At 41.8% G+C, this 20,617-nt stretch overlaps 1 protein-coding gene across 1 annotated transcript; it reads right to left on the bottom strand.

The window, feature by feature from the left end:
* Window positions 1–2,126: 2,126 nt before the first annotated feature.
* On the bottom strand, window positions 2,127–19,859 carry LOC311120613 (NLR family CARD domain-containing protein 3-like; the record flags this gene model as incomplete). The annotated part of the gene is made up of 8 exons (XM_084195198.1): window positions 19,592–19,859; window positions 17,370–18,910; window positions 12,233–12,462; window positions 11,062–11,235; window positions 9,077–9,250; window positions 8,792–8,831; window positions 7,948–8,181; window positions 2,127–2,138 (listed from the first exon to the last, which is right to left on the bottom strand). Exons 1-8 carry the CDS (start codon window positions 19,800–19,802, stop codon window positions 2,127–2,129), a joined length of 2,616 nt encoding a protein of 871 aa, XP_084051324.1. The 5' UTR covers window positions 19,803–19,859.
* Between the last annotated feature and the right edge of the window lie 758 nt (window positions 19,860–20,617).

Here is a 20,617-nt window from a genome sequence, read left to right on the forward strand (position 1 = left end):
CCTAACCCTAACCCTGTTGGGTGATGGTATATATATATATATATATATATATATATATATATATATATATATATATATATATATATATATATATATATATATATATATATATATATATATATATATATATACATCTATATCTATATTATAGACAGTTGTCCTAACCCTAACCCTGTTGGGTGATGGTATATATATATACATCTATATCTATATTATAGACAGTTGTCCTAACCCTAACCCTGTTGGGTGATGGTATATATATATACATCTATATCTATATTATAGACAGTTGTCCTAACCCTAACCCTGTTGGGTGATGGTATATATATATACATCTATATCTATATTATAGACAGTTGTCCTAACCCTAACCCTGCTGGGTGATGGTATATATACAGTGGGGGGAAAAAGTATTTAGTCAGCCACCAATTGTGCAAGTTCTCCCACTTAAAAAGATGAGAGAGGCCTGTAATTTTCATCATAGTTACACGTCAACTATGACACACAAAATGAGGAAAAAAAAATCCAGAAAATCACATTGTAGGATTTTTCATTAATTTATTTGCAAATTATGGTGGAAAATAAGTATTTGGTCAATAAAAAAAGTTTCTCAATACTTTGTTATATACCATTTGTTGGCAATGACACAGGTCAAACGTTTTCTGTAAGTCTTCACAAGGTTTTCACACACTGTTGCTGGTATTTTGGCCCATTCCTCCATGCAGATCTCCTCTAGAGCAGTGATGTTTTGGGGCTGTCGCTGGGCAACACAGACTTTCAACTCCCTCCAAAGATTTTCTATGGGGTTGAGATCTGGAGACTGGCTAGGCCACTCCAGGACCTTGAAATGCTTCTTACGAAGCCACTCCTTCGTTGCCCGGGTGGTGTGTTTGGGATCATTGTCATGCTGAAAGACCCAGCCAAGTTTCATCTTCAATGCCCTTGCTGATGGAAGGAGGTTTTCACTCAAAATCTCACGATACATGGCCCCATTCATTCTGTCATTTACACGGATCAGTCGTCCTGGTCCCTTTGCAGAAAAACAGCCCCAAAGCATGATGTTTCCACCCCCATGCTTCACAGTAGGTATGGTGTTCTTTGGATGCAACTCAGCATTCTTTGTCCTCCAAACACGACGAGTTTAGTTTTTACCAAAAAGTTATATTTTGGTTTCATCTGACCATATGACATTCTCCCAATCCTCTTCTGGATCATCCAAATGCCCTCTAGCAAACTTCAGACGGGCCTGGACATGTACTGGCTTAAGCAGGGGGACACGTCTGGCACTGCAGGATTTGAGTCCCTGGCGGCGTAGTGTGTTACTGATGGTAGGCTTTGTTACATTGGTCCCAGCTCTCTGCAGGTCATTCACTAGGTCCCCCCGTGTGGTTCTGGGATTTTTGCTCAACGCTCTTGTGATCATTTTGACCCCACGGGGTGAGATCTTGCGTGGAGCCCCAGATCGAGGGAGATTATCAGTGGTCTTGTATGTCTTCCATTTCCTAAGAATTGCTTCCACAGTTGATTTCTTCAAACCAAGCTGCTTACCTATTGCAGATTCAGTCTTCCCAGCCTGGTGCAGGTCTACAATTTTGTTTCTGGTGTCCTTTGACAGCACTTTGGTCTTGGCCATAGTGGAGTTTGGAGTGTGACTGTTTGAGGTTGTGGACAGGTGTCTTTTATACTGATAACAAGTTAAAACAGGTGCCATTGATACAGGTAACGAGTGGAGGACAGAGGAGCCTCTTAAAGAAGAAGTTACAGGTCTGTGAGAGCCAGAAATCTTGCTTGTTTGTAGGTGACCAAATACTTATTTTCCACCATAATTTGCAAATAAATTCATAAAAAATCCTACAATGTGATTTTCTGGATTTTTTTTTCTCATTTTGTCTGTCATAGTTGACTTGTACCTATGATGAAAATTACAGGCCTCTCTCATCTTTTTAAGTGGGAGAACTTGCACAATTGGTGGCTGACTAAATCCTTTTTTCCCCACTGTATATATATACATCTATATCTACCGTTGAAGTCAGAAGTTTATATACACTTAAGTTGGAGTCATTTAAACTCATTTTTCAACCACTCCACACATTTCTTGTTAATAAACTATCGTTTTGGCAAGTCGGTTAGGACATATACTTTGTTTATGACACAATTCATTGTTTACAGACAGATTATTTCACTTATAATTCACTGCATCACAATTCCAGTGGGTCAGAAGTTTACATACACTAAGTTAACTGTGCCTTTAAACAGCTTGGAAAATTCCAGAAAATTATGTCATGGCTTTAGAAGCTTCTGATAGGCTAATTGACATAATTTGAGTCAATTGGAGGTGTCCCTGTGGATGTATTTCAAGGCCTACCTTCAAACTCAATGCCTCTTTGCTTGACATCATGGGGGAATCAAAAGAAATCAGCCAAGTCCTCAGAAAAATAATTGTAGACCTCCACAAGTCTGGTTCATCCTTGGGAGCAATTTCCAAACGCCTGAAGGTACCACGTTCATCTGTACAAACAATAGTGCGCAAGTATAAACACCATGGGACCACGCAGCCGTCATACTGCTCAGGAAGGAGACGAGTTCTGTCTCCTAGAGATGAACGTACTTTGGTGCGAAAAGTGAAAATCAATCCCAGAACAACAGCAAAGGACCTTGTGAGGATGCTGGAGGAAACAGGTACAAAAGTATCTATATCCACAGTAAAACAAGTCCTATATCGACATAACCTGAAAGGCCGCTCAGCAAGGAGAAGCCACTGCTCCAAAACCTCCATAAAAAAGCCAGACTACGGTTTGCAACTGCACATGGGGACAAAGATCTTACTTTTTGGAGAAATGTCCTCTAGTCTGATGAAATAAAATAGAACTGTTTGGCCATAATGACCATCATTATGTTTGGAGGAAAAAGGGGAACGCTTGCAAGCCGAAGAACACCATCCCAACCGTGAAGAACAGGGGTGGCAGCATCATGCTGTGGGGGTGCTTTGCTGCAGGAGGGACTGGTGCACTTCACAAAATAGATGGCATCAAGAGGAAAGAAAATTATGTGGATATATTGAAGCAACATCTCAAGACATCAGTCAGGAAGTTAAAGCTTGGTCGCAAATGGGTCTTCCAAATGGACAATGACCCCAAGCATACTTCCAAAGTTGTGGCAAAATGGCTTAAGGACAACAAAGTCAAGGTATTGGAGTGGCCATCACAAAGCCCTGACCTCAATCCTATAGAAAATGTGTGGGCAGAACTGAAAAAGCGTGTGCGAGCAAGGCCTACAAACCTGATTCAGTTACACCAGCTCTGTCAGGAGGAATGGGCCAAAATTCACCCAACTTATTGTGGGAAGCTTGTGGAAGGCTACCCGAAACGTTTGACCCAAGTTAAACAATTTAAAGGCAATGCTACCAAATACTAATTGAGTGTATGTAAACTTCTGACCCACTGGGAATGTGATGAAAGAAATAAAAGCTGAAATAAATCATTCTCTCTACTATTATTCTGACATTTCACATTCTTAAAATAAAGTGGTGATCCTAACTGACCTAAGACAGGGCATTTCTACTAGGATTAAATGTCAGGAATTGTGATAAACTGAGTTTAAATGTATTTGGCTAAGGTGTATGTAAACTTCCGACTTCAACTGTATCTATAAAAGTGCTGATCCAATGAGGCGTGGTGGTTGACAACATATTTTCAGCTGCTGTCAAACCTGATAATATACTAAAAATATACTAATAATATACTAAAGTATCAAAAGTAAAAGTACAAGTATAAATCATTTCAAATTCCTTACATAAAGCAAACCAGACGATTTTCTTGTTTTTAAAATGTACGTTCAGCCAGACAATTTACAAACAAAGCATTTGTGTTTAGTGAGTCCCCCAGATCAGAGGCAGTAGGGATGTTCTCTTGATAAGTGCGTGAATTGGACCTTTTTCTGTCCTGCTAAGCATTCAAAATGTAACGAGTACTTTTGGGTGTCAGGGAAAATGTATGGAGTAAAAAGTATATTATTTTCTTTAGGAATGTAGTGAAGTAAAAGTAAAAGTAGTCAAAAATATAAATAGTAAAGTCAAGTACAGATACCCCAAAAAACTACTTAAGTAGTACTTTAAAGTATTTTTACTTAAGTACTTTAAACCACTTGTTAAGTCTCTTTCTTAGCTAGCTCGACTATGCACTTGCCTCTGCTAGCAATACACTGTGCTAACATTAGCCTAGACTGTACCCCAGAAAATAACAGTTTTAAACAGTTGTAAAAACCCACTTCTTCCAGACAGAATAGTTCCTGTAAATTCAGACTTACTCATCACCAATCTGTTGTTATGTCTCGTGGGTTTCATAACCACGTCTGTATAACAATTCAATAATGATGAGACAGGAGACAGGAATCAGTTCAACCATTTATCTGGAACGTGATCATCTCAACACATACAAACCCCCATGATGCTCTGCGGCACAACCCCAATATACAACAAATACATAAGTAAATGGACACAAAACAAAACTCATAGAGGAATTTCAATGTTCATTTCTAGAAAGTAGGGCCATGGGATAGGGTCAGAAAGGTCAGTATGTTTGATAACTGGTTACAGAGGTGACATAACAAGCATAAGGGCCATTATAACACAGTGAAGTAGAGGTGGGAGCTAAAAGCAGACATGGACAGTGAGACGGTGTGAGGAGGTCAGGGGTGAAACACTAGATCAGGACAGGTAGAAATGGCAGGGCTGGAAATAGACACAGAGACACATTCTGATCATGGCTCAGACCTGACCTGAGACACCCAAACAGAAGATGCCATAGCAAAGTCCTGTCCAGTAGGCTATATGGGATTTCCTTTCATCAAAATCCTACACATGGAAATGTGTCCAGTGTGTGTGTGTGTCCAGTGTATGTGTGTGTTTGTCGAGTGTGTGTGTGTGTATCAAGTGTGTTTGTGTGTGTGTGTCCAGTGTGTGTGTGTATCCAGTGTGTGTGTGTGTGTGTGTGTGTGTCCAGTGTGTGTGTGTTCAGTGTGTGTGTGTGTCCAGTGTGTGTGTGTGTGTGTGTGTCCAGTGTGTGTGTGTGTGTGTGTGTGTGTGTGTCCTGTGTTTGTGTCCGTGTTCAGTGTGTTTGTGTGTCCAGTGTGTGTGTGTGTGTGTCCAGTGTGTGTGTGTGTGTGTGTGTCCAGTGTGTGTGTGTCCAGTGTGTGTGTGTGTCTAGTGTGTGTATGTGTGTCCCCAGTGTGTTTGTGTATGTGTGTGTGTCCAGTGTATGTGTGTGTGTGTGTCCAGTGTAAGTGTGTCCAGTGTGTGTGTGTCCAGTGTGTGTTTGTCCAGTGTGTGTGTGTGTGTGTGTGTGTGTGTGTGTGTGTGTGTGTGTGTCCAGTGTGTGTGTGTGTGTCCAGTGTGTGTGTGTCCAGTGTGTGTGTGTGTGTATGTCCAGTGTGAGTGTGTCCAGTGTGTGTGTTTGTCCAGTGTGTGTGTGTGTGTGTGTGTGTGTGTGTGTGTGTGTGTGTGTGTGTTTGTGTGTGTGTGTGTCCAGTGTGTGTGTGTCCACTGTGTATGTTCAGTGTGTGTGTGTGTGTGTGTGTGTGCTTGTGTGTGTCCAGTGTGTGTGTCCAGTGTGTGTGTTCGTGTGTGTCCAGTGTATATGTGCGTGTGTGTCTGGTGTGTGTGTGTGTGTGTGTGTGTCCAGTGTGTGTGTGTGTCCAGTGTGTGTGTGTGTCCAGTGTGTGTGTCCAGTGTGTGTGTTTGTCCAGTGTGTGTGTGTGTGTGTGTGTGTGTGTGTCTCCGGTGTGTGTGTTCAGTGTGTGTGTTTGTCCAGTGTGTGTGTGTGTGTGTGTGTGTGTGTGTGTGTCCAGTGTGTGTGTGTGTGTGTGTCCGGTGTGTGTGTGTCCAGTGTGTGTGTGTCCAGTGTGTGTGTGTCCAGTGTGTGTGTAAGTTTGTCCAGTGTGTGTGTGTGTGTGTGTCCAGTGAGTGTGTGTCCAGTGTGTGTGTGTGTCCAGTGTGTGTGTGTCCAGTGTGTGTGTGTGTGTCCAAAATGTGTGTCCAGTGTGTGTGTGTGTGTGTGTGTGTGTGTGTGTGTGTCCAGTGTGTGTGTGTGTGTGTGTGTGTCCGGTGTGTGTGTGTGTGTGTGTGTCCAGTGTGTGTGTGTCCAGTGTGAGTGTGTCCAGTGTGTGTGTGTCCAGTGTGTGTGTGTGTGTGTGTATTTGTGCAGTGTGTGTGTGTGTGTCCAGTGTGTGTGTGTCCAGTGTGTGTGTGTGTGTTTGTTTGTGTCCATTGTGTGTGTGTGTTTGTGTGTGTCCAGTGTGTGTCCAGTGTGTGTGTTTGTCCAGTGTGTGTGTGTGTGTGTGTGTGTGTCCAGTGTGTGTGTGTGTGTGTGTATCCGGTGTGTGTGTGTCCAGTGTGTGTGTGTGTCCAGTGTGTGTGTTTGTCCTGTGTGTGTGTGTGTGTGTGTGTGTGTGTGTGTGTGTGTGTGTGTGTGTGTGTGTGTTTGTGTGTGTCCATTGTGTGTGTGTGTTTGTGTGTGTCCAGTGTGTGTCCAGTGTGTGTGTTTGTCCAGTGTGTGTGTGTGTGTGTGTGTGTGTGTGTGTGTGTCCAGTGTGTGTATGTGTGTGTGTGTGTCCGGTGTGTGTGTGTCCAGTGTGTGTGTGTCCAGTGTGTGTGTGTCCAGTGTGTGTGTGTCCAGTGTGTGTGTGTCCAGTGTGTGTGTGTGTGTGTAAGTTTGTCCAGTGTGTGAGTGTATCCAGTGTGTGTGTGTGTTCAGTGTGTGTGTGTGTGTCCAGTGTGTGTGTCCTGTGTGTGTGTCCAGTGTGTGTGTGTCCAATGTGTGTGTGTCCAGTGTGTGTGTGTGTGTGTCCCCGGTGTGTGTGTGTGTGTGTGTGTCCAGTGTGTGTGTGTCCAGTGTGAGTGTGTCCAGTGTGTGTGTGTCCAGTGCGTGTGTGTGTATTTGTACAGTTTGTGTGTGTGTCCAGTGTGTGTGTGTGTGTCCAGTGTGTGTGTTCAGTGTGTGTGTGTGTGTGTACAGTGTGTGTGTGTCCAGCGTGTGTGTGTGTATGTCCAGTGTGAGTGTGTCCAGTGTGTGTGTTTGTCCAGTGTGTGTGTGTGTGTGTTTGTGTGTGTCCAGTGTGTGTGTTTGTCCAGTGTGTGTTTGTGTGTGTCCAGTGTGTGTGTGTGTGTGTTTGTGTGTGTCCAGTGTGTATGTGTGTCCAGTGTGTGTTCAGTTTGTGTGTGTGTGTGTCTAGTTTGTGTCCAGTGTGTGTGTGTGTCCAGTGTGTGTGTGTGTGTGTGTGTGTGTGTGTCCAGTGTGAAAGTGTGTGTGTGTGTGTCCAATGTGTGTGTGTGTGTGTGTCCAGTGTGTGTGTTCAGTGTGTGTCTGTGTGTGTGTGTGTGTGTGTGTGTGTTTGTTTGTGTCCAGTGTGTGTGTGTGTGTGTGTGTGTGTTTGTGTGTGTCCAGTGTGTGTGTCCAGTGTTTGTATGTTTGTGTGTGTCCAGTGTGTGTGTTCAGTGTGTGTTTGTGTGTGTACAGTGTGTGTGTGTGTGTGTACAGTGTGTGTGTGTGTGTTTACTGTGTTTGTGTGTGTGTGTCCAGTGTGTGTGTGTGTGTGTGTTTGTTTGTGTCCAGTGTGTGTGTGTGTGTGTGTCCAGTGTGTTTGTTCAGTGTATGTGTGTGTGTACAGTGTGTGTGTGTGTGTGTCCAGTGTGTGTGTGTGTGTGTGTGTCCAGTGTGTGTGTTCAGTGTGTGTGTGTGTACAGTGTGTGTGTGTACAGTGTGTGTGTGTGTGTGTGTTTGTTTAGTGTGTTTGTAGAAGGACAGAGTGCCGGCTGGCCAGTCCAGATACACTCCTACTCTGTGGGAGCTGGAGGGGGGGGACGTCTATGGTAGTGGACTTATTATTGTGACAGGCAGAGTAACTGTTGTCATAGCAGAACAGACTCCAGGACTTGTCATTCCATCCAATCACATTGTATCCAATCCCACAGTCACCACCCCATCCTCTCCTGCTGATTCCTTTATATGTCACTCCTATATCAGCCCCTCCCCCACTCCACTCTACCTCCCAGTAACAGCGCCCAGTCAGACCCTCTCTACACAGCACCTGTTCCCAGACCTTAAATCTCTCTGGGTGATCAGGATACGGCTGCTCCTCTCTCCTCCATGTCACCTTTCTGTTCTCCTCAGACAGAGAGAGGAGTCTGTTTACTGTGTTTTGGTCCAGTGTGAGATCACAGACATCTGATGGATGAAACCAGACACAATATTAGAAATCATCATCATTCACATTAGAATGTTAACTCACTTTTCACTAGTTCATTTAATGTAGATGTTTCTAGGTATCAAAAGGAGAAGTTAAGGTAACTTGAGATTTGATCAATGATCATATGTTATACTGTATGGTAATATAAAACACACTTATTCCCATTAATTACACACACACACACATCCTGAACACACACACACACATCCTGTACACACACAAACACATTGAACACACACTCACACCTGTATGCATGCATGAACACACACACACATCCTGAACACACACTGGACACACACACATCTTCATGCATGAACACACACACACATTTCTAAAGTAACACAAACACGTCACACACATACACAGACACACACATTGTCAAAGCAACTCTTTGTAAACTTTGGTGTCCCTGATTTGTGCTTCTGTAGAACTACAGCTGATATTTAATATGACCAAGTAAGTAATGATGGTGGTCTTTGACTTTGACTTCACTTGAATTAAGACTTATTCTTAGTCATATTCTTCACAGCAGTCAACACTCACATTTTCTAAGTCCAGGTTTCATTGTGTTCTCTCCACCATGTTCCACACTGTAGCGGTAAGCAGAAGAACAGACAGTCATTGAGGGATACACCTGAACTCACTCACACACACACACACACACACACACACACACACACACACACACACACACACACACACACACACACACACACACACACACACACACAGTCTTTATATAACTTAGTCCAAGTGGTGGTCAGAATGTTTGTCTTAACTAGCCTGATAACTCCAACATGTCTGATATGAACATTGACATAAACCCTCTACATACTTGAGTTTCTCTAGTCTGCAGTGTGGATCCTCCAGTCCAGCAGAGAGCAGTCTGACTCCTGAGTCTCCTGGGTGATTGTAGCTCAGGTCCAGCTCTCTCAGGTGTGAGGGGTTTGACTTCAGAGCTGAGACCAGAGAAGCACAGCCTTCCTCTGTGACTAGACAGCCTGACAGCCTGCAAAGACTCAAATCATATTAAAACCACACTGCTATTCTTTGGTGGTCAAAATAGTGGCAGTATATTTTTTCAACATATTCAGATACATCAGTGTCCTGAAACCTGCCATATCTATTCATAAATTAATGTATCATTATAAGAAATTACAAATTATCAAAGTATTGCTTGTAGATAGAAAAATGTATAGTACAAATATTTGAGTAGACTGACCAGCCCAGTTTAAAAAGCAGTATCAGTCAAAAGTCAGACAGTGAGGTATCAGATTTAGATTGTATTGAGTATACAGTCCACACTATATCTATTTTGACAGTGAAGCTAACATTTTAAATGTGGCTCTATACTCCAGCATTTTGGATTTGAGATCAAATGTTTGATATGAGGTGACAGTATATAATGTCACCTTTTATTTGAGGGTATTTTAATACATATCTGTTTCACCATTTAGAAATGAAAGCACTTTATGTATCTAGTCCCCCTATTTGAAGAAGTCATAAGTATTCTGACCAATTAACTTACAGTGTATTAAAGTAGTCAAAAGTTGAGTATTTGGTCCCAAACTCGTTGGTTGCATTTGCAGATTTTTTTGGTTGTGTTTTGGGTTATGTTTTGGGTTATGTTTTGCCCGATAGTAACTGAATGGTGGATGATGACTGGAGTAATCTTCTGTCTAAGTGAGTAGATAACATGTTTCTAAACACTACTAAATTAATCCTGATGATGACATGATTAAGAAAAATCATGAATGAATCATGAATAATAATGAGTGAGAAAGTTACAGAGGCTACAACAAAACACCCTAACCTCTCACCATTACCAATAACAGAGGGGGTATGATCCTTGTTCCTCTGTAACTTTCTCATTCGTCATTATTCATGATTAATTCATGATTATTCATAATCATGGTAGCATCCACATGAATGTAGAAGTGTTCAGAAACATCTTCTATTCTTACTGACAATACAAGTGAAGTGACTCCAAAATGACAGGACATTATTCACCATTCAGTTTCTATTGGGAAAAACATCATCCAAAACACAACCAAGACAAACTGCAAATGCAGTCAACAAGTTTGTAGAATCACAAGCTTGATGTAATCACTGCAGGTAAGGAATATGGGACCAATTACTAAACTTATGACTACTTTAATACAATATAAGAGAATGTGTGTCACACCCTGGCTCTGGGACTCTATATGTTGAGCCAGGGTGTGTTCATTCTTTGTGTTTATTTCTAGGTTGGTAGTTTCTGTTGTGTTTAGTTCTATGTTGGCTAGAGTGACTCCCAATCAGAGGCAACGAGTGTCAGCTGTCGTTGGCTGTCTCTGATTGGGAGCCATATTTATTCTGTCTGTTTTCCCTTTGTGTTTGTGGGTTTTTGTTCCGTGTTCGGTCATTGATACCGTGGACTTCACGAGTCGTTTCTTGTTTTGTATTGTGTTTACGCTTTAACTAATTAAAGTATGTTCGTTCATCACGCTGCGCCTTGGTCTGTTCCATATGACGATCGTGACAATGTGTCCAAATTATTACGACTTTTTCAAATGGGAGAACTAGATACATACAGTGCTTTCATTTCTAAACAGTAACACAGATATGTATGAAAATACCCTCAAATAAAAGGTGACATTCTGTACTGTCACCTAATATGAAACATTATATCTCAAACCCAAAATGCTGGAGCATAGCACCAAATGTAAAACTGTAAGCTTCACTGTCCAAACATATATGGTGTGGACTATGTGTGCCTGGTAAACACATGTGGATCTGGTGAACAGTTATCACTTGTTGACCAACTACAGGAATACTGACCTCAGAGTCTCCAGTTTACAGTGGGGATTCCCCAGTCCAGCAGAGAGCAGCTTCACTCCTGAATCCCTCAGGTCATTGTTACTCAGGTCCAGCTCTCTCAGGTGTGAGGGGTTTGACTTCAGAGCTGAGACCAGAGAAGCACAGCCTTCCTCTGTGACTAGACAAACTGACAGCCTGCTAAGAGTCAAATCATATTAAAACCACACTGCTATTCTTTGGTGGTGAAAATAGTGGCAGTATATTTTTACAACATATTCAGATATATCAGTGTCCTGAAACCTGCCATATCCATTCATAAATGAATGTATCATTATTAGAAATGATCATAATATTGCTTGTAGAGAGAGACATGTATAGTACGAATATTTGAGTTGACTGACCAGACCAGTTTAAAAAGCACAATCAGTCAAAAGACAGACAGTGAGGTATCAGATTTACCGTATTTTCCGCACTAAAAGGCGCACCGGAGTATAAGCCGCAGCAGCTAAATTGAATGATGTGTACATATATAAGCCGCACTGGACTATAAGCCGCAGGTGTTTTAATGTTTAATTACCATATGTAAGGGTTCGTGCACAGAGGGGATTGTCGGGAAAGAGATGGCTGCTTGAGGAAGCTCCCATTTATTAACATTTCAACAAACAAGTTGCATATTTGCATAACGTATTCCAGCAAAATTAGTTAATAGCGTCACAATCATTTAACCACTTAACTTTGGTTATTTTTGAAAAACCTTGAAAAAGTGTGCACATCTTTGAATATTTATCTACATTATAGCCTACAGTAGTACCATAACAAAAAACAAAGCTTACAGCGCTTGACGAGGCAATATCAATGGCTAAATTAAATGTGTTTTTTTAAAAGTGCAAAATAAAGTGCCTGTAACACGACAGTAAGCGCGTAAACCTAAAGTTGCAGCAACACGGCTGCTTAAAATATACGGTAATCAGCCTACCAGAAAAGTCATTCATCCTCGTCTTCATCTTTTAGGCTAAGGTGCAGTACACGGCTGTAACCAGAAAAGTCAAGTCATTAATCCTCATCTCCGTCTTCTTCCTGCGTACTAAAAGCACCAAAGTCCTCATCTTCAGTGTCGGAAACGAACAGGCTCAGGGTGGCTTCGTCAGCCACTCTCCTCTCTCCTTCGTTGACGCTCTCAAAACCAACGAACTCCTCTTCGTCACTGACGGAATCGAACAACCTCTGAAGGGCCTTTGCTGTGGCGGCGTCCTCCTCTTCATCACGCAGCAGTCCAGCCTTTCGGAACCCGTTAATGATCGTGGATGTTTTGACACTCCTCCACACTATCAGGATCCACTCGCAAACTTGAGCGAAAGTTGCTTTTCGCATGCGACCAGTTTTGGTGAATGATTTATCGCCGCTAGTCATCCACGCCTCCCACTGAACGTGTAGTGCCACTTTGAACGCACGATTGACACTGATGTCGAGTGGCTGCAGATGCTTCGTTGTTCCCCCAGGAATCACAGCTGGAATCGAGTTTGTGCTCTTGATGGCTGCTTTCACATAATCCGTTATATGGGCCCTCATGCTGTCCAAAACGAGCAAAGCTTTTTTTGGGCGAAAGAATCCTCCAGGGCGCTTGATGTAGCACTCATTCAGCCACTCATTCAACCACTCATTCAGCCATTCATTCAGCCACTCATTCAGCCACTCATTCAGCCACTCATTCAGCCACTCATTCATTACGCTTTCCATCATCCACCCTTTCTTGTTGACTTTAAAAGGAGATGCCATTCAATATTTTCTATTTTCATTTCGGTGGCGACTGTTTCAGCTTTCAGTCGGATCTGCACGGTGGAAACACCTCGGCCGTCTGCTCTCTGTGTGTTCACCCAATCTTCAAGAAAGTCTTCAAGTTCGAGCCATCTGCTTTTATTACCTCTGAAAGTTTTTTTGACTTTTTGCATTGAGACAGTTCTTCCCGCTGGCGTCTCCAACGTCTCACCATTGACTCATTGATGCCAAGGCTACGTGCAGCAGCTCTATTTCCTTCTTTTACAGCCAGATTGACTGCCTTTAACTTAAAAGCTGCATCATATGCATTTCTACGTTTGTTTTCCATAATGAGGGTTTGTGCATGAAAACTTCCTTTGCACAAACTGTCTTGCTCTCGTTCTGTCTCTCGTTCTGTCTCTCGTACCACTCTCGGTTCCACTTTTACTTTTGCGCGCTACCTGTCTCACTCTTTTCCGGCCTCCAGCTTTTCCTGCTGGAGCCCGCCGCTTAAAGGTGGGGGGCGCGGACCGGTCATAGAGCCCATAGAGTTAAAGTTGGTGGACTGTAACCTGTAAAATCCAGAGATTTAGGAGGTCTTCTAGTGGCCGTTAGATGTAAAAATCCATACATTAGCCGCACCGTTATATAAGCCGCAGGGGTCGAAAAATTGGAAAAAAGGCGCGGCTTATAGTCCGAAAATTACGGTAGATTGTATTGAGTATACAGTCCACACCATATCTATTTTGACAGTGAAGCTAACATTTTAAATGTGGCTCTATACTCCAGCATTTTGGATTTGAGATCAAATGTATCATATGAGGTGACAGTATATAATGTCACCTTTTATTTGAGGGTATTTGAATACATATCTGTTTCACCGTTTAGAAATGAAAGCACTTTATGTATCTAGTCCCCCACTTTTGAAGAAGTCATAAGTATTTTGATAAATTCACTCATAGTGTATTAAAGTAGTCAAAAGTGTAGTATTTGGTCCCAAACTCGTTGGTTGCATTTGCAGTTTGTTTTGGTTGTGTTTTGGGTTATGTTTTGCCCGATAGTAACTGAATGGTGGATGATGACTGGAGTAATTTTCTGTCTAAGTGAGTAGATAACATGTTTCTAAACACTACTAAATTAATCCTGATGATGCCATGATTTAGAAAAATCATGAATGAATCATGAATAATAATGAGTGAGAAAGTTACAGAGGCTACAACAAAACATGCTAACCTCTCACCATTACCAATAACAGAGGGGGTATGATCCTTGTTCCTCTGTAACTTTCTCATTCATCATCATTCACGATTCATTCATGATTATTCATAATCATGGTAGCATCCACATGAATGTAGAAGTGTTCAAAAACATCTTCTATTCTTACTGACAATACAAGTGAAGTGACTCCAAAATGACAGGACATTATTCACCATTCAGTTTCTGTTGGGGAAAACATCATCCAAAACACAACCAAGACAAACTGCAAATGTATTCAACAAGTTTGTAGAATCACAAGCTTGATGTAATCACTGCAGGTAAGGAATATGGGACCAAATACTAAACTTATGACTACTTTAATACAATATAAGTGAATATGTACAAATTATTAAGACTTTTTCAAATGGGAGAACTAGATACATAAAGTGCTTTCATTTCTAAACAGTAAAACAGATATGTATGAATACCCTCAAATAAAAGGTGACATTCTGTACTGTCACCTAATATGAAACATTATATCTCAAATCCAAAATGCTGGAGTATAGCACCACATTTAAAACTGTAAACTTCACTGTCCAAACACATATGGTGTGGACTATGTGTGCCTGGTAAACACATGTGGATCTGGTGAACAGTTATCACTTGTTGACCAACTACAGGAATACTGACCTCAGAGTCTCCAGTTTACAGTGGGGATTCCCCAGTCCAGCAGAGAGCAGCTTCACTCCTGAATCCTTCAGGTCATTGTTACTCAGATCCAGCTCTCTCAGGTGTGAGGGGTTTGACTTCAGAGCTGAGACCAGATAAGAACAGCCTTCCTCTGTGACTAGACAGCCTGACAGCCTGCAAAGAGTCAAATCATATTAAAACCACACTGCAATTCTTTGGTGGTGAAAATATATTTTTTCAACATTTTCAGATACATCAGAGTCCTGAAACCTGCCATATCTATTCATATATGTATATATACACACTACTACTAGTCGAGAGTTTGGACACACCTACACATTCAAGGGGTTTTCTTTATTTTTACTATTTTTGACATTGTAGAATAATAGTGAAGACATCAAAACTATGAAATAACACATATGGAATCATGTAATAACCAAAAAAGTGTTTAACAAATCAAAATATATTTTAGATTTTAGATTCTTCAAATAGCCACCCTTTGCCTTGATGACAGCTTTGCACACTCTTGCCATTCTCTCAACCAGCTTCATTAGGTAGTCACCTGGAATGCATTTCAATTAACAGGTGTGCCTTCTTAAAAGTTAATTTGTGGAATTTCTTTCCTTCTTAATGCGTTAGAGCCAATCAGTTGTGTTGTGACAAGGTAGGGGGGTATACAGAAGATAGCCCTATTTGGTAAAAGACCAAGTCCATTTATGGCAAGAACTGCTCAAATAAGCTACGAGAAATGACAGTCCATCATTACTTTAAGACATGACGGTCAGTCAATACGGAACATTTCAACAACTTTTAAAGTTTCTTCAAGTGCAGTCGTTAAAAATATCAAGCACTATGATGAAACTGGCTCTCATGAGGACCGCCACAGGAATGGAAGACCCAAAGTTACCTCTGCTGCAGAGGATAAGTTCATCAGAGTTACCAGCCTCTGAAATTGCAGCCCAAATACATTCTTCACAGAGTTCAAGTCACAGACACAGCTCAACATCAACTGTTCAGAGGTGACTGTGTGAATCAGGCTTTCATGGTTGAATTGCTGCAAAGAAACCACTACTAAAGGACCCCAATAATAAGAAGAGACTTGCTTGGGCCAAGAATCACGAGCAATGGACATTACACAGGTGGACATTTGTCCTTTGGCCTGGAGTCCAAATTTGAGATTTTTGGTTCCAACCGCCGTGTCTTTGTGAGAAGAAGGTGTGGGTGAACGGATGATCTCGGCATGTGTATTTCCCACCGTAAAGCATGGAGGAGGAGGTGTTATGGTGTGGGGGTGCTTTGCTGGTGACACTGTCTGTGATTTATTTAGAATTCAAGGCACACTTAACCAGCATGGCTACCACAGCATTCTGCAGCGATACGCCATCCCATCTGGTTTGGGCTTAGTGGGACTATCATTTGTTTTTCAACAGGACAATGACCCAACACACTTCCAGACTGTGTAAGGAGAGGGATTGAGTGCTGCATCAGATGACCTGGCCTCCATAATCACCCGAACTCAACCCAATTGAGATGGTTTGGGATGAGTCGGACGGCAGAGTGAAGGAAAAGCAGCCAACAAGTGCTCAGCATATGTGTGAACTCCTTCAAGACTGTTGGAAAAGCATTCCAGGTGAAGCTGGTTGAGAGAATGCCAAGAGTGTGCAAAACTGTCATCAAGACAAAGGGTGGCTATTTGAAGAATTTCAAATATAAAATATAATTTCATTTGTTTAACACTTTTTTTGGTTACTATATTATTCCATATTTGTTATTTCATAGTTTTAATGTCTTCACTATTATTCTACAATGTAAAAAATAATAAAAATAAAGTCAAACCCTTGAATGAGTAGGTGTGTCCAAACTTTTGACTGGTACTGTATATACATGAATTAATGTATCATTATTAACAGTAGATAACATGTTTCTAAACACTACTAAATTAATTATTGTGTGTGGGTGTGTCCAATGAGTGTGTGTTCATTGAGTGATACAGGAATACTGACCTCAGAGTCTCCAGTTTACAGTGGGGATTCCCCAGGACAGCAGAGAGCAGCTTCACTCCTGTATCCTTCATGACATTGTTACTCAGATCCAGCTCTCTCAGGTGTGAGGGGTTTGACCTCAGAGCTGAGACCAGAGAAGCACAGCCTTTCTCTGTGAGTCCACAGAATGACAGCCTGCAAAGAGATCATCATGATTTCACAAACACACTGTTAATTTAACACCAGTAGTGTAGAAGGACAATGGCAGATGCATTTGGTTTATTCTCTTAAACAACATATAGATTAATCTTCCGTCTCCTAGAATTGTATGGTCATATTGTTATACTAATGTGAACATCAATGCATTGATTCAGTAAGTTTTTCAATATAATCTAATATATTACATACATATTATAATATATATTTTTCTCTAAACTGAATATTTCTTCCTGATGATTAGTACTTAAATGTCATTTTATGTACTCACAGAGCAGCTCTGGAGGCTTTGACCACTGGCAGCAGCCTCAGAAGACCTTCCTCTGATCTGGAGTATTTATTCGGGTCAAACACATCCAGCTCCTTTTCTGAAGTCAGCAACACAAAGACCAGAGCTGACCACTGTGCAGGTGACAGTTCTTCTTCTGAGAGACTTCCTGATCTCAGCTATCTTTGGATCTCCTCCACTAGAGAATGGTCATTCAGTTCATTCAGACAGTGGAACAGATTGATGCACCTCTCTGGAGAGGGATTCTCCCTGATCTTCTCCTTGATGTACTTGACTGTTTCTTCACGGCTCTGTGAGCTGCTTCTTGTTGTTGTCAGTAGACCTCGTAAGTGCTTCTGATTGGACTCCAGTGAAATGCCCAGAAGGAAGCGGAGGAACAGGTCCAGGTTTCCTGTCTCACTTTGTAAGGCTTTATCCACAGCACTCTTGTAGACAGTAACTTCAGTAACTTGCGGTTCGGCCATTAGATTTTCATAGTTGTTGATGAATGAGAGGAACACATATACAGCAGCCAGAAACTCCTGAATGCTCAGATGCACAAAGCAGTACACCTTGTCCTGGTACAGCCCACATTCCTCTTTAAAGAGCTGTGTGCACAATCCTGAGTACACTGAGGCGTCATTGACATCAATGCCAGCCTCATTCAGGTCTTCTTCATAGAAAATCAGATTGCCCTTCACAAGCTGTTGAAAAGCCAGTTTTCCCAGTGACAGAATGCTCTCTTTATTCCAGTGTGGACCTGTCTCTTCTTTCCCAAGATACTTATCATTCTTCTGTTTGGTATGAAACTCCACAAGGTGTGAGTACATCTCAGTCAGAGTCTTGGGCATCTCTTCTGTCTTGTCTGTACTCAACATGTGTTCAAGGACTGTTGCAGAAATCCAACAGAAGACTGGAATGTGGCACATGATGTGGAGGCTCCTTGATGTCTTTATGTGTGAGATGATTCTGCTGGCCAGGTCCTCATCACTGAATCTCTTCTTGAAGTACTCCTCCTTCTGTGGGTCATTGAACCCTCGTACCTCTGTCACCTGGTCAACACACCCTGAAGGGATCTGATTGGCTGCTGCAGGTCGGGTAGTTATCCAGAGGAGAGCAGAGGGAAGCAGATTTCCCTTGATGAGATTTGTCAGCAGAACATCCACTGAGGTTGACTTTGTGACGTCACAACAGATCTTGTTCTTCTGGAAGTCTAGGGGCAGTCGGCACTCATCCAGACCATCAAAGATGAACAAAACTTTGTACTTGTCGTAGTTGGAGATTCTTGACTCTTTGGTTTCCATTGAGAAGTGATTGAGAAGTGCAATCAAAGTGTGTTTTTCCTTTTTCATCAAATTCAGCTCCCGAAAAGGGAATGAAAATACAAATTGGACATCCTGATTTGCTTTTCCTTCAGCCCAGTCCAGAATGAACTTCTGCACAGAGACTGTTTTTCCAATGCCAGCGACTCCCTTTGTCAGCACAGTTCTGATAAGTTTGTCTTGTCCAGTTAAGGGTTTGAAGATGTCGTTACATTTGACTGCAGTCTCTGGTCTTGCTTGTTTCCTGGTTGTTGTCTCAATCTGTCTCAGCTCATGTTCATTATTGACCTCTCCTGTTCCACCCTCTGTGATGTAGAGCTCTGTGTAGATCTTATTGAGAAGTGTTGGGTTTCCTTGTTTAGCGATCCCCTCAAATACACATTGAAACTTCTTCTTTAGATTAGATTTGAGTTCACGTTGGCAAATCACAGCAAGCTCTTCTGAATGAAGAAATAACACAGAGGATATTCATTTTACATCTGTTTTAATGCCTACAGTATTGTAGGACTGTTATAAAGTTTTAAATAAAAGTAATTTATTCTCTTAACTGACTGTATAAATGTGTAAATGTTTTCATAATGTATTACAGACTGGTGTGACTGATTATATTATTATTGGTATTATCTCTCTCTCTCTCTCTCTCTCTCTCTCTCTCTCTCTCTCTCTCTCTCTCTCTCTCTCTCTCTCTCTCTCTCTCTCTCTCTCTCTCTCTCTCTCTCTCTCTCTCTCTCTCTCTCTCTCTCTCTCTCTCTCTCTCTCTCTCTCTCTCTCTCTCTCTCTCTCTCTCTCTCTCTCTCTCTCTCTCTCTCTCTCTCTCTCTCTCTCTCTCTCTCTCTCTCTCTCTCTCTCTCTCTCTCTCTCTCTCTCTCTCTCTCTCTCTCTCTCTCTCTCTCTCTCTCTCTCTCTCTCTCTCTCTCTCTCTCTCTCTCTCTCTCTGTCTGTCTGTCTGTCTGTCTAAATTAATCACCACAACACATCCCTGCTGCTACTTGATGAGGTCACTAGGTGTTGTGTTAAGGCTGCTACAATATCATTGAGTTACACAGCTACTTTAGCTGTACTTTAGCTACAGCTTTTAAATGTTCTAAAACAGCATTCAACATGAGGAAGACAGCTCTTACTTTTCTCCAGTGTGTCAGCAAGCTCCTTCTGGTTCATTTTCCTCAGGACGTGCAGTGTGATCTTCAGAGCCCCCTCTCTGGCACTGCTCTCCTGCTTCTCATCTTCAGCATCCACCACTTCCTTATCCTGCTTCTGACTCTCAAAGCCTTCTGGGAGTTCTGGACTAAGAATCCTCTTGAACCTCTTCAGCTCGTTCTTCACAAATGTCATAATATTCTCTTCAAGCAACTGAAATAAATCAAGTAAATAAGTTAAGCAAGAGACTAAATGCTTTCTCATTAACACATGAATGAATGATTGAGAGACTTTACTTGAGGTAAACAAAAACAAATTGTACATAACAGGACCACATACACTGAATATGGAGGCCAGGTCTGTTTGATGACTCTGGGAAGACTGACCACTGAGAATCTCTGACTCTGATCTCTCCTGTTGGTTTCTGTGGACAAAACATGAGATTACATCTCCTCATCCAGGGAGTGCACACACACACACACACACACACACACACACACACACACACACACACACACACACACACACACACACACACACACACACACACACACACACACACACACACACACACACACACACACACACACACACACACAGGGAGGGAATGTAGTGTTGGTTTGATATTGTTTTAGGACTATGAAAATGGAAGAAAGGATTAGCCTATGGATTATGAAAACAACAGAAATAAATGGTAAAATGGGAGAGGAGAAATGAGACAGTGTTGTTTAACTCACTGACCATGACCCATGAGTTCTTCTTACCTTTGTTCAGTAGAAAAGTCTCCCTCTCTAAACTCTATAGGACGACGCATAGACTGGTCACTCTTCATGGACACACAGCTGGGTACAGGGGAGGCTGGTCTCTCCTGCTTGATTGGGCTTCAACACAACAGAGACAAACATTACATCTCTCATCTACTCTGAGCTCAGATGGGGAAACATAAGAAGAGTTTCATTCCAAAACACTATATATCCATTTTCAGAAATGTTCATAAATTAGCTTTTATT

Source organism: Coregonus lavaretus (assembly GCF_964263955.1).
Source record: "Coregonus lavaretus genome assembly, contig: HAP1_SCAFFOLD_777, whole genome shotgun sequence".
NCBI lineage: Eukaryota > Metazoa > Chordata > Actinopteri > Salmoniformes > Salmonidae > Coregonus > Coregonus lavaretus.